Raw genomic sequence first — 15215 nt, 5'->3', positions numbered from 1 at the left:
ACAATGTAATTCTCTACAAAATAATTCTCTACAATGTAATTTTCTACAAAATATTTCTCTATAAAAGTAATTCTCTTTAAAATCATTCTATATAAACAACATTCTCTATAAAATCATTCTCTATTAAGGACCTTCTCTATAAAATAATTCTCTTTAAAATCATTCTCTATAAAATAATTCTCTATTAAGGACCTTCTCTATAAAATAATTCTCTTTAAAATCATTCTCTATAATCGACATTCTCTATAAAACCATTCTCTATAAACGGCATTCTCTATAAAATCATTCTCTATAAAATCATTCTCTATAAATTAATTCTCTATAAAAATTATTCTCTATATAAAACATTCTCTATAAAACATTATCTATAAACTACATTCTCTATAAAACAATTCTCTATAAATGCATTCTCTATAATTGTTTTCTCTATAAATGTTTCTCTATAAAATACATTCTATTCTCTATAATGGTTTCTCTATAAAGACGTGGAACCATTTATTACAACCCTATTTATTTGTAATCCCGTCTTTACAGAGAATCTTTTATAGAGAATTCAAATATAGAGAAACTTTTATAGAGAAAACACTTGTAGAGAATGTCGTTTATAAAGAATATCGTTTATAGAGAATGATTTTATAGAGAATTTATTTTATAGAGAAACTTTTAAAGAGAAAACAATTATAGAGAATGTCGTTTATAGAGAATCTCATTTATAGAGAATGATTTTGTAGAGAATATCGTTTATAGAGAATGATTTTATAGAGAATTTATTTTATAGAGAAACTTTTAAAGAGAAAACAATTATAGAGAATGTCGTTTATAGAGAATCTCATTTATAGAGAATGATTTTGTAGAGAATTTCGTTTATAGAGAATGATTTTATAGAGAATTTATTTTATAGAGAAACTTTTAAAGAGAAAACAATTATACAGAATGTCGTTTATAGAGAATGATTTTATAGAGAATATTTTACAGAGAATTGTTTTACAGAGAATTATTTTATAGAGAATATTTTACAGAGAATTGTTTTAGAGAGAATTATTTTATAGAGAAGGATTTTATAGAGAATAATTTTATAGAATTTTATAGAAAATGAATTAAGTATTATTTTAGAAATAAATTTTCTCAAAAAAAGCCAGATGCCGTCATAAAAATTCTCGGAACCCTTGAATAGAAAAAGGGAAAAAATAATCATGAAAAAATTTATTCACGTTCCTGATTTGTATTGCTTATGAATAATTATGATAATATTTTTGAGTTTCCTCTTGTTATTTTTTTTAAAATACGCTGAACAATTAGAAGTAGTAATACTAAAATTATGAAAATGTTTCCTTCTTTATCAGTTTCTAATAGTGTTTAGCTTTAACTAGTAGAGTAGCCATTTAAATAAAAACTATTAGCAACAAAGCCAGCCTTACGCCAATTGTTTTAGAAAATTTTGTCAATATTTAGTTGCTTTGTGCATTATTTTAATCTGCTTGGCCCGGCCCCGATTTTCAAAAAATATATTATCTATTTTTAATTTGCCTAGATAATCATGGTGTTAAAATATTTGGTTTTAAAATATATGGCCCGGCTCGAGTTTTAAAAAAAAAGCTTTTTTTGACCCGGCCCGTGTATTTAAAAAAATTAAAATACGTCCTGGGTTTAAGGTCGGGCCTGTAGGTCTCTGATTTAGCGCTTTTATAATTTCCCTAATAAATCTGATTTTACCAATTCCGAAGAGAATCTACCATGGGAATTTCATACGATTGCGCCAAAATATTTTTGTATTTAATAATTTTATTTTGTTCTATTTTTTCATTTTAAATCATAAATTGAGCGCGTTTTATTAAATTTTATATCTGATTTTGCCGAAAATGCATTATGGTATGTGTAGAATATACCCACCCTATAAATTTCAGAAGATCTTATATTAAACTTCTGAAGAAATTTTAATTTACATTAATCTGAAATTTATAAGTAGTGTTAGTAGCCTAAAAATCAGCTAAACATAATTTGGCTTAACCGAAAAATCGCCTAAAACTAATTAGACAAAATGTAGGGACTGGGAGCTAGGCTAATCGCCCGTCAGCGTTACGCAACACTAAGCCTAGCCTTTATTAAAATTATTTTATATATTTATTATATAACGATATATGACGGGCGATTAACCGACTCCTTAGCCGATGCCTAATTTTTGAATAATTAGTTTTCGCTATTTTTATGCTAAGCCTAATTATGCTTAGACGATTTTTAATCTAAAAACTTGGCTAACGTTTTGGAATTGCCTAAAATTAACCGATTGCGCAACATTAAGGGTGGGTATTCTACACTTATTCAGGTGCATTTCTGTCAAAATCAGATTTTTAAATTTAATAAAACGCACTCAATTAATGATTTTAAATGCAAATAATAACAAAAAATAAAACAATACCCATCAAACTATCGCCTTACCAATATTAAGTTTAGTTAAAAGATCACTAGAGCACTGTCTAATATTCACAGGGTAAGCAGGGAAGACCAGAGGGTGGTTGGATCAATTTCTGTCAAAATCGTCATAGGTCCGAAAATAATTGTATCTGAATTTACAAAATACAAAATGATAGTTAAAACCCTTACTAAAAATTTTACATCGACAAAATTTAAAATAATACACTTTTTTCTCTAAATTGATTTTAGTAAAATAAAAATTTCTTATTACAAGCCTAAACTCCTTAGGAGTGTAGAGAAAGGTGAATCAAAAAGTTTAAAATGTTTTTTATAGGTTTTTTGAACTTGTTAAACATTCCGAAGATCAGACTTTTAATATTTATAAGAAATTTTTTATTTACATATAGGGATTATATTTATTGATACCAATTTGTTTAAATATGGTTGGTTCACAGACAAGCTTGTCATCATACGATTATAAGAAGCTTTGTATCATGATATACACTGATTTCCATCACATTGTAATGTCTTTCTTTAAAAAATATCGAAGCTTGATATTTGCAGCAGATTGCACAATATTTTACTAACTCTTTTACACTTAGAAGTTATTTCAAATACCTAATTATCAAAAGATTTTTCATCATATATTATAATACTACCCCCTTCTTCCCCCACTCTCCTCATTTCCTATAACACATCAAAATTAGAACAACGGAATTCCAAATACAAACTACCCATTTTAATTCCAATGCCAATCATGAGTTATAACCCCTTCCCCTGTGGTAAAAGGTCCTGTTTAACATTGTTTGAATGGTTAAGCGTCTTTTTATTATTGGTAGTCGGTCCATAGATCTGGTTATAAGCAAGTATAATTATCATTAATATTTAAATTTCTTCGTATCCTTAGGGCTAATTATTTATTCAAACTTTTCTGTTGGGAGGAGGGGTGGATGTTTCAAAAAAAATTTCATGATTAAAGCAATATTTTTATTTTCCAGCATAGCATAAGGATTTTCATTATCTAAGCTTCCTGAGACAGTTATATATAAAGGCATAGAAAATGTAAAAAAGAGATATTTTCCACCTTTCGATTTTTTAGGGTTGTATCTACTCCTTGAAGTACAACTCACAAAGTAAATATTTCATTCCATTAAATTTTCTTAGTAAAGTCCAATCACTATTATCGCCACTCTAATAAAATTTATGACATTCATCAGATTAATAAAATATAGCAACTGAACTGAAATGGAAATATACTATAATTTGTGTTAAAAATAGCTAAGTTATTTTTAATAATATATGAGGCATGTTCAATTCATTCAATTTTAGCTCTACTTATATTTATTATATTTCTATATCTATTTTTATATAATTTTGTCTTTGATCACATAATTGGGAAAAAGACTCGTCAGGAAGCAAGAATTTAGCAAGAATCAATTAAGGAAATCAATAATCTATTTTTTTCCCAATTCCTAAGTCACAATAGTAGCAATTTCATCATCAGAGATTACACGAATTAAGTACTGAGATGGATAGTAATTCAATTCGACAATCTACCTATGATGCTGAATATTGTTTCATGTCTTGTTGTGATAAGCTTTGACCTTGTCTTTTTGATTAAACAATAAGAGAACTTTATATAAATTTATTATCAAAAAATGTTTATCAAGTCCATACTAAATCCCTCACTAATTAAAGCATGCTTTGTCAAAGAATAATATAAATCCGAGGTCTAATTATCTTTTTGGCTCAATGTTTTAAATAAAACTTTTTTTCTTAGTGCCTTGCAAATTTTATTTATTTCGGCCAAAGCTCCATCCAAAATCTTTATTTTTAGGAGCCTAGCCATAATTTTAAATTTTAGGCCTGAGCTTGTCCTGTCCCAAATTTAATTGAAAAATATACCTAAACGCATATTAAACAATCAATTAATATAAAAATTTAATTCCTTTACCCTAATCTTTAGAGAAATCTATTTTATTGCTTAGAATCTTTTTTATATTTTTTGAGTCAAAAAAATCAAAAGCCTTAACCCTATTTAAAAAAAAAATATTTTTAGACCCAAGCCCAACTTTAACTTAATTTCCAGGTTCAAGTAAGTCTGTCTAAAGGCCGATAAATATAAAATTGTAGTTTTCATCAAACTCCATTCCCGATATAGCAACTGATGTAATTCATTTGAGATAATGCATTCGCGACAATGAATTCGCGATAATACATTTGCGATAATGCATTCGCTATAATATTTTCGCTGTATTATACTCGCTATGATGCATTCGCGATAATGCGTTCGCTATAATACATTCGCGATAATGCATTTGCGGTAATGCATTCGCTATAATATTTTATATAGAAACCTTCAATTTACGGTTTTGGTTGGAAGGACAAAATTATGGTGCTTATAAATCAAAAATATTGGTTTCTCTATAAATATGTGGAACCCCAAATAGAGATCGGCACTTTTCGACACTCAATATATTAAAGCCATCGCATACATCTAAATTTGTACCATTAGAGATTAATGAATTCTTAGTTATCTATATTAAAAAGATTTATGAATAAAATTTGTATAATAAAATAGAAAGCAAATTATATTTAGAAACGTGTTCCGAAACGCAGAACAAACGGGAATGTGACATATTTTTTACCCAAATAACTGGTTAAAACCTTTTCTTAATTAAAATTAAAATCAAGATTCTCGTCCGTCATATTATATCCATAAGGGTTAAGTTAAGAACCCTTCTATAGGCTAATTTAGGTAGCTGACATATAAATGCAATATATAAAAATTTTAAAGATGGTTGGTTCAGTTTAGATTCTCTTTAATAACGGTTAATACATATTTAACAAATCGTTTCAGGTTTGGTTTAGCTGAGTTAATAATCAAGCTAAACCTTGATATGAACTAAAAAGATTTTACAAAAAAACCATTGTTGAAACAAATAAAGTCATCGAAAAAATACAAAATAAACTGAATTGTATTATTAAAATGTTAATTTTGATATATTTTTCAAATCCCGCATAAATTTTTTGAACTCTACAATTGTCCCATATATAATATTTCTCTATAAAATCAAGATCTAGAAAATAATTTTCCATAAAATAATTCTCTACAATGTAATTCTCTACAAAATGATTCTCTACAATGTAACTCTCTACAAAATAATTATATATAAAAGTAATTCTCGTTAAAATCATTCTCTATAAACAACATTCTCTATAAAATCATTCTATTTGAAGTCATTCTCTATTAAGGACCTTCTCTATAAAATAATTCTCTTTAAAATCATTCTCTATAATCGGCATTCTCTATAAAACCATTCTCTATAAACGGCATTCTCTATAAAATTATTCTCTTTGAAGTCATTCTCTATAAAGGACATTCTCTATAAAATCATTCTCTGTAAAATCATTCTCTATAAAATTATTCTCTATAAAATCATTATCTATTAAATCATTCTCTGTAAAATCATTCTCTATAAAATTATTTTCTATAAAATCCTTCTCTTTAAAATAGTTTTCTGTAAAATCATTCTCTATATACGACATTCTCTATAAATGACATTCTCTATAAAAAATTATCTGTAAAAAACATTCTCTATAAAATAATTCTCTATAATCGACATTCTCTATAATTATTTTCTCTGTAATTATTTTCTCTGTAATTGTTTCTCTGTAATGACGTGATACCTTTTAAAAGCAGCTTTTAACAATACAGATGTTTACTTAGTTTAAAAAAATAATTATCAGAATAGTCTTTTTTCTATATTTCATCTTCAACGAAATTTTAATATAACATATTTGTTTAGGGTCACATTCCCGTTCGTTCTGCGTTTCGGAACACGTTTCTAAATATAATTTTCTTTCTATTTTATTATACAAATTTTATTCATAAATCTTTTTAATATAGATAACTAAGAATTCATTAATCTCTAATGGTACAAATTTAGATGTATGCGATGGCTTTAATATATTGAGTGTCGAAAAGTGCCGATCTCTATTTGGGGTTCCACATATTTATAGAGAAACCAATATTTTTGATTTATAAGCACCATAATTTTATCCTTCCAACCAAAACCGTAAATTGAAGGTTTCTATATAAAATATTATATCGAATGCATTACCGCAAATGCATTATCGCGAATGTATTATAGCGAACGCATTATCGCGAATGCATCATAGCGAGTATAATACAGCGAAAATATTATAGCGAATGCATTATCTCAAATGAATTACATCAGTTGCTATATCGGGAATGGAGTTTGATGAAAACTACAATTTTATATTTATCGGCCTTTAGACAGACTTACTTGAACCTGGAAATTAAGTTAAAGTTGGGCTTGGGTCTAAAAATATTTTTTTTTTAAATAGGGTTAAGGCTTTTGATTTTTTTGACTCAAAAAATATAAAAAAGATTCTAAGCAATAAAATAGATTTCTCTAAAGATTAGGGTAAAGGAATTAAATTTTTATATTAATTGATTGTTTAATATGCGTTTAGGTATATTTTTCAATTAAATTTGGGACAGGACAAGCTCAGGCCTAAAATTTAAAATTATGGCTAGGCTCCTAAAAATAAAGATTTTGGATGGAGCTTTGGCCGAAATAAATAAAATTTGCAAGGCACTAAGAAAAAAAGTTTTATTTAAAACATTGAGCCAAAAAGATAATTAGACCTCGGATTTATATTATTCTTTGACAAAGCATGCTTTAATTAGTGAGGGATTTAGTATGGACTTGATAAACATTTTTTGATAATAAATTTATATAAAGTTCTCTTATTGTTTAATCAAAAAGACAAGGTCAAAGCTTATCACAACAAGACATGAAACAATATTCAGCATCATAGGTAGATTGTCGAATTGAATTACTATCCATCTCAGTACTTAATTCGTGTAATCTCTGATGATGAAATTGCCACTATTGTGACTTAGGAATTGGGAAAAAAATAGATTATTGATTTCCTTAATTGATTCTTGCTAAATTCTTGCTTCCTGACGAGTCTTTTTTCCAATTATGTGATCAAAGACAAAATTATATAAAAATAGATATAGAAATATAATAAATATAAGTAGAGCTAAAATTGAATGAATTGAACATGCCTCATATATTATTAAAAATAACTTAGCTATTTTTAACACAAATTATAGTATATTTCCATTTCAGTTCAGTTGCTATATTTTATTAATCTGATGAATGTCATAAATTTTATTAGAGTGGCGATAATAGTGATTGGACTTTACTAAGAAAATTTAATGGAATGAAATATTTACTTTGTGAGTTGTACTTCAAGGAGTAGATACAACCCTAAAAAATCGAAAGGTGGAAAATATCTCTTTTTTACATTTTCTATGCCTTTATATATAACTGTCTCAGGAAGCTTAGATAATGAAAATCCTTATGCTATGCTGGAAAATAAAAATATTGCTTTAATCATGAAATTTTTTTTGAAACATCCACCCCTCCTCCCAACAGAAAAGTTTGAATAAATAATTAGCCCTAAGGATACGAAGAAATTTAAATATTAATGATAATTATACTTGCTTATAACCAGATCTATGGACCGACTACCAATAATAAAAAGACGCTTAACCATTCAAACAATGTTAAACAGGACCTTTTACCACAGGGGAAGGGGTTATAACTCATGATTGGCATTGGAATTAAAATGGGTAGTTTGTATTTGGAATTCCGTTGTTCTAATTTTGATGTGTTATAGGAAATGAGGAGAGTGGGGGAAGAAGGGGGTAGTATTATAATATATGATGAAAAATCTTTTGATAATTAGGTATTTGAAATAACTTCTAAGTGTAAAAGAGTTAGTAAAATATTGTGCAATCTGCTGCAAATATCAAGCTTCGATATTTTTTAAAGAAAGACATTACAATGTGATGGAAATCAGTGTATATCATGATACAAAGCTTCTTATAATCGTATGATGACAAGCTTGTCTGTGAACCAACCATATTTAAACAAATTGGTATCAATAAATATAATCCCTATATGTAAATAAAAAATTTCTTATAAATATTAAAAGTCTGATCTTCGGAATGTTTAACAAGTTCAAAAAACCTATAAAAAACATTTTAAACTTTTTGATTCACCTTTCTCTACACTCCTAAGGAGTTTAGGCTTGTAATAAGAAATTTTTATTTTACTAAAATCAATTTAGAGAAAAAAGTGTATTATTTTAAATTTTGTCGATGTAAAATTTTTAGTAAGGGTTTTAACTATCATTTTGTATTTTGTAAATTCAGATACAATTATTTTCGGACCTATGACGATTTTGACAGAAATTGATCCAACCACCCTCTGGTCTTCCCTGCTTACCCTGTGAATATTAGACAGTGCTCTAGTGATCTTTTAACTAAACTAAATATTGGTAAGGCGATAGTTTGATGGGTATTGTTTTATTTTTTGTTATTATTTGCATTTAAAATCATTAATTGAGTGCGTTTTATTAAATTTAAAAATCTGATTTTGACAGAAATGCACCTGAATAAGTGTAGAATACCCACCCTTAATGTTGCGCAATCGGTTAATTTTAGGCAATTCCAAAACGTTAGCCAAGTTTTTAGATTAAAAATCGTCTAAGCATAATTAGGCTTAGCATAAAAATAGCGAAAACTAATTATTCAAAAATTAGGCATCAGCTAAGGAGTCGGTTAATCGCCCGTCATATATCGTTATATAATAAATATATAAAATAATTTTAATAAAGGCTAGGCTTAGTGTTGCGTAACGCTGACGGGCGATTAGCCTAGCTCCCAGTCCCTACATTTTGTCTAATTAGTTTTAGGCGATTTTTCGGTTAAGCCAAATTATGTTTAGCTGATTTTTAGGCTACTAACACTACTTATAAATTTCAGATTAATGTAAATTAAAATTTCTTCAGAAGTTTAATATAAGATCTTCTGAAATTTATAGGGTGGGTATATTCTACACATACCATAATGCATTTTCGGCAAAATCAGATATAAAATTTAATAAAACGCGCTCAATTTATGATTTAAAATGAAAAAATAGAACAAAATAAAATTATTAAATACAAAAATATTTTGGCGCAATCGTATGAAATTCCCATGGTAGATTCTCTTCGGAATTGGTAAAATCAGATTTATTAGGGAAATTATAAAAGCGCTAAATCAGAGACCTACAGGCCCGACCTTAAACCCAGGACGTATTTTAATTTTTTTAAATACACGGGCCGGGTCAAAAAAAGCTTTTTTTTTAAAACTCGAGCCGGGCCATATATTTTAAAACCAAATATTTTAACACCATGATTATCTAGGCAAATTAAAAATAGATAATATATTTTTTGAAAATCGGGGCCGGGCCAAGCAGATTAAAATAATGCACAAAGCAACTAAATATTGACAAAATTTTCTAAAACAATTGGCGTAAGGCTGGCTTTGTTGCTAATAGTTTTTTTTTAAATGGCTACTCTACTAGTTAAAGCTAAACACTATTAGAAACTGATAAAGAAGGAAACATTTTCATAATTTTAGTATTACTACTTCTAATTGTTCAGCGTATTTTAAAAAAAATAACAAGAGGAAACTCAAAAATATTATCATAATTATTCATAAGCAATACAAATCAGGAACGTGAATAAATTTTTTCATGATTATTTTTTCCCTTTTTCTATTCAAGGGTTCCGAGAATTTTTATGACGGCATCTGGCTTTTTTTGAGAAAATTTATTTCTAAAATAATACTTAATTCATTTTCTATAAAATTCTATAAAATTATTCTCTATAAAATCCTTCTCTATAAAATAATTCTCTCTAAAACAATTCTCTGTAAAATATTCTCTATAAAATAATTCTCTGTAAAACAATTCTCTGTAAAATATTCTCTATAAAATCATTCTCTATAAACGACATTCTGTATAATTGTTTTCTCTTTAAAAGTTTCTCTATAAAATAAATTCTCTATAAAATCATTCTCTATAAACGAAATTCTCTACAAAATCATTCTCTATAAATGAGATTCTCTATAAACGACATTCTCTATAATTGTTTTCTCTTTAAAAGTTTCTCTATAAAATAAATTCTCTATAAAATCATTCTCTATAAACGATATTCTCTACAAAATCATTCTCTATAAATGAGATTCTCTACAAACGACATTCTCTATAATTGTTTTCTCTTTAAAAGTTTCTCTATAAAATAAATTCTCTATAAACGATATTCTTTATAAACGACATTCTCTACAATTGTTTTCTCTATAAAAGTTTCTCTATATTTGCATTCTCTATAAAAGATTCTCTGTAAAGACGGGATACCATTTATTTTTATAGATATTTTATAACAAATAAAGAAAAAAATTTAAAAAATAAAATTTTGCGATGCCAGCCAGTCGGCACAAAAAAGGGAAGAAAAAGTTTTATTTTTTTTTTGAAAATAAATAATTTATTTTTAAGAAAATATCTCTAATATTATATTGACTTTTAGTTTTATAATAAATGATATCTAGTTTTCTAAATGAATGATGACTGCTAAGAGGAAAATATTTTAAGAAAAGATATCTAATACTCTATTGACTATTAGTTTATAAATTAATGTTTTCTAGTTTTCCTATTACCGATATAATTTTTTTTATAATGTTATTTTATAAAGTATGATAAAGAGAGATATAAATTTGATTATTAGTTAGAAATAAACTATGAGAATATAAATTTTCCTGTGAAGTTAAAATATTGTCTTTTACTGATTACATAATATTACTAAATGTTTACAAAATACAATACCTAAACGGGAAAATTTTTTTTAACTAGATAATTAATAGTTGTATTTGGAAGATATAGTTTTTCTTTTTTTAACCTTTTTCTCCTACCTAACTCTAAAACTACAAATTGGATAGGGCGTAATTCCACTCATTTCGATAAATATACATCTGTATTACATGGTTTGTTGGTATCTTGAGAAATAAAATCAGCAAAATTATAGGGAGGGTGGACCTCCTTATAATACACATTCGTTCACTTTCGGCAGGTCTATGACAAATGTGATAGATAAGATAAGAAGATATAAAAAATTAAAATTTACTTATAAATAAATTTAAAAAAATTGAGCCGACCCAGCGAGTCGATGATGTGAGTATTTTTGATTTTATCTTTTATATAAATGCTTTTAAATTCTTTTATATATTGCAAACATTTTTGAGAGAAGTTGCGAAGGGAGGGATGGTTTAGAAATTTTTTATTAGCTTAAAATAAATTTTATTAATGCTTTACCTAAGTTTATTTTGGTATCCCGTCTTTACAGAGAATCTTTTATAGAGAATGCAAATATAGAGAAACCTTTATAGAGAAAACAATTGTAGAGAATGTCGTTTATAAAGAATATCGTTTATAGAGAATGATTTTATAGAGAATTTATTTTATAGAGAAACTTTTAAAGAGAAAACAATTATAGAGAATGTCGTTTATAGAGAATCTCATTTATAGAGAATGATTTTGTAGAGAATCTCGTTTACAGAGAATGATTTTGTAGAGAATCTCGTTTATAGAGAATGATTTTATAGAGAATTTATTTTATAGAGAAACTTTTAAAGAGAAAACAATTATAGAGAATGTCGTTTATAGAGAATCTCATTTACAGAGAATGATTTTATAGAGAATCTCTTTTATAGAGAATGATTTTATAGAGAATATTTTTGCAGAGAATTGTTTTACAGAGAATTATTTTACAGAGAATTATTTTACAGAGAATTATTTTACAGAGAATTATTTTACAGAGAATTATTTTACAGAGAATTGTTTTAGTGCGAATTATTTTATAGGGAAGGATTAATAATTTTATATTGAAGAATTTTACAGAGAATGATTTTATAGAAAATGAATTATTTTTGAAATAAATTTTCTCAAATATGACCATTTACCGTCTAATTCTTTTTTTTTGGCACTTATTAAATCAGATTTAATCTAATATAATTTATTAAAAATATATTTAAGGATATTTATTTGGAAAATCTACTCAATAAGAAGCTAAGGATATTTAATCTGGAAAATCTACTCAATAAGAGGCTAAGGATATTTAATCTGGAAAATCTACTCAATAAGAGGCTTTGAGTTTTTTTTTAATTACAATGTAGAATATTTTATTATTATATATATTTGATGCGAAATATCAAATACATTTAGAAAAGGAAAACATCAAGCTTAAGAAAAATTTCCAAAAAAGCAATGTCCTACACCATCACTTGGAAAGCAATAAGATAAGTTAGAAAAATTAAGTTATTCACAAAAATAAATAATTACTAAGTTAGTAATAATCTTAATAACTTAACATTTTATTGCATAAATTCTTTATTCAAATTTTTTCGATCAAATAAAATTAATTCAAATAGTTCCATAATCCAAAATATATATTTTTATTCATAACAAATGCATATATACATTATAAATATAAATTTAATTATATAATTTAAAAATATAATTTAAACATTTAAATTAATATTGTGAGACAATGCCCTTAGGTAATCTAACATGGGCCTTGAATAGTAATCTTCGACTATTCTATATACCCGTTGAGCTCTTTCCCGATATTGTTTCTTTGAGAGTGGAGCCAATAGTCCCAAAGAATATTGCTCTAATTTATAGCAATTAAGGCTATCTTCATCTTTGAGAGCTAAAAATTAAATAAGATTTTTAAAATATTTTAATATAATATATATTTCATACTTTTGATAAATTTCCAAATGGTTGGATGATGGGAACTTATATGGGAAGAAAAACTCCGGTGCCAACCTTCTACTGCATTGTTGGTATTTGGAGCTCGCAACAGAGTGGAATCATAGCAATTCCATAATGAAATACTAAACAATGGGGATCTCATTGCTATCATTTTGCCTATCCATGTCTCCTCGAAGTATTCTATCAAAGGTTGGAGAATATCCCGCCTTTCTTGATAGAATTCGGAACCAACCAGCACCTCGAATCCATAGATTATGTCATCCACTGGCACATATGCCAGTGATAATAACATCTTAATTTGTAAAGCAAAATTAGGCTCTGTCATATATGACATACAAATTATTGAATTTTTTTGAACGGCACGCCATATGCATTGAGACATGTGGAAGAAACATCCACGGTTATCAGCCAACGGAAAAGATTGGTTGAAAGCTGATATGGCTGCCAATTCAAAGTCTGTCATTATAGACCTAGGATCAAGATGAATTTCGAAATTTTTAATTTTTTCGAAAATATTTAAATAATCTTGATGGCGACGCGACGCCATAAGGATATAAACGGCAGGAATAATCGTGTCGTATTTCATCCCATGGATGGTATAGATTTGTTGAAAGAGTGGAGGGCATGTTTTGAAGGTGCCATCTGCGTACCATTTGTCGCACGTTGATAGGAACTGTATATTTTTCACTGTTGAAAATATTAGGCATCGATGATCATGGTGACCGCTATCATATAATAAAAATTGTTGCCCGTTATTATTTATTTGATATTCAATAGGGATTATTAGGTCAATTAAATTAACAGGAACAGTAGGCGCCCTTCCTACTAGGCGTCGTTTTCTTTGAATTGTTCTTTTGATTAAGGAACAACTTGGCATTCTCCCCATAGCTGCTGTAGATATATTGGTTGTTATATCCGCTATTATATTATTGGGTAGAGTTTGCGAGGTAGTTGCCTTTTCCTTTATTTGATTTATTTCTTTCCTTGCTTCAATTTCGGCTATGTCTGGAACATGATTATGCATTTGATTATGAAATATAACTCCAGATTTTGTCCTTGCCCTTCCATTGCACTCCTCCAAGTGGAATTTAACACAACGCCAATAACTTGTATCGTTAATAAGCATTTCTCGTTGAAATATAAATGATTCAAAAATTAGTAATTGATTGTTTTGACTGCTTAAAATAAATTCAGCCATTAAAATTTATAAGTTCTTTAAAAAAAATTTAGATTTCAAAATTAATGATAATTTTTCTTAAATCCTATTATATATAAAATAAAACTTAAATAATTGTAAGTTTAAACTTTTATTATAATTTTTATTTATTTGTATTTTCATAGAGCAAATTTCAATCAAATATAAATTTTTTTTATTTCCATTTTATTTTTAGATTTTTTTTTCTCAACAAGAATTATATTTGTCCATATTTTCTATGTTTTATATTTTTACATAAAAAAAAACAAGACAGACGCCGTCATATAAATTCTCGGAACCCTTGAATAAAAAAATAGTAAAAAATAATCTTAAAAAAAATTATTCACGTTCCTGATTTGTAATTGCTTATGAATAATTATGATAATATTTTTAAGTTTCCTGTTGTTATTTTTTTTTAAAATACGCTGAACAATTAGAAGTAGTGATGTTAAAATTATGAAAATATTCCCTTCTTTATCGCCTCTTATTGAGTAGATTTTCCAGATTTAATATCCTTAGCCTCTTATTGAGTAGATTTTCCAGATTAAATATCCTTAGCCTCTTATTGAGTAGATTTTCCAAATAAATATCCTTAAATATATTTTTAATAGAAAGAGCTCAACGGGTGTATAGAATAGTCGAAGATTACTATTCAAGGCCCATGTTAGATTACCTAAGGGCATTGTCTCACAATATTAATTTAAATGTTTAAATTATATTTTTAAATTATATAATTAAATTTATATTTATATACAATGTATATATGCATTAGTTTCTATTAGTGCTTTGCTTTAACTAGTAGAGTAGCAATTTAAAAAAAAACTATTAGCAACAAAGCCAGCCTTACGCCAATTTTTTTAGAAAATTTTGTCAATATTTAGTTGATTTGTGCATTATTTTAATCTGCATGG

The 15215-nt window shown here is 27.0% G+C and overlaps 1 protein-coding gene across 1 annotated transcript; it reads right to left on the bottom strand.

Annotated features, from left to right (window-relative positions):
• Nucleotides 1–13366: 13366 nt before the first annotated feature.
• Nucleotides 13367–14235, bottom strand: LOC135924388 (uncharacterized). Its single transcript, XM_065459447.1, has 2 exons — nucleotides 13503–14235; nucleotides 13367–13401 (listed from the first exon to the last, which is right to left on the bottom strand). Exons 1-2 carry the CDS (start codon nucleotides 14233–14235, stop codon nucleotides 13367–13369), a joined length of 768 nt encoding a protein of 255 aa, XP_065315519.1.
• Between the last annotated feature and the right edge of the window lie 980 nt (nucleotides 14236–15215).

This window comes from Gordionus sp. m RMFG-2023, chromosome 1 (assembly GCF_954871325.1).
Source record: "Gordionus sp. m RMFG-2023 chromosome 1, tfGorSpeb1-WG-v2, whole genome shotgun sequence".
In the NCBI taxonomy this organism is placed as follows: Eukaryota; Metazoa; Nematomorpha; class Gordioida; order Chordodea; family Parachordodidae; genus Gordionus; species Gordionus sp. m RMFG-2023.
The sequence above is the reverse complement of the archived record's forward strand: the minus strand, read 5'-3'. Positions and strand labels throughout refer to the sequence as shown.

Bases quoted from the DNA above. Each gene is read 5' to 3' on its own strand.
- LOC135924388 (XM_065459447.1), bottom strand. From the start codon at position 14,235: ATGCTTATTAACGATACAAGTTATTGGCGTTGTGTTAAATTCCACTTG. The intron at 13,402-13,502 runs GTTTCTTCCACA...TTACAAATTAAG, and splicing joins GTTGGCTGATAACCGTGGAT to ATGTTATTATCACTGGCATA.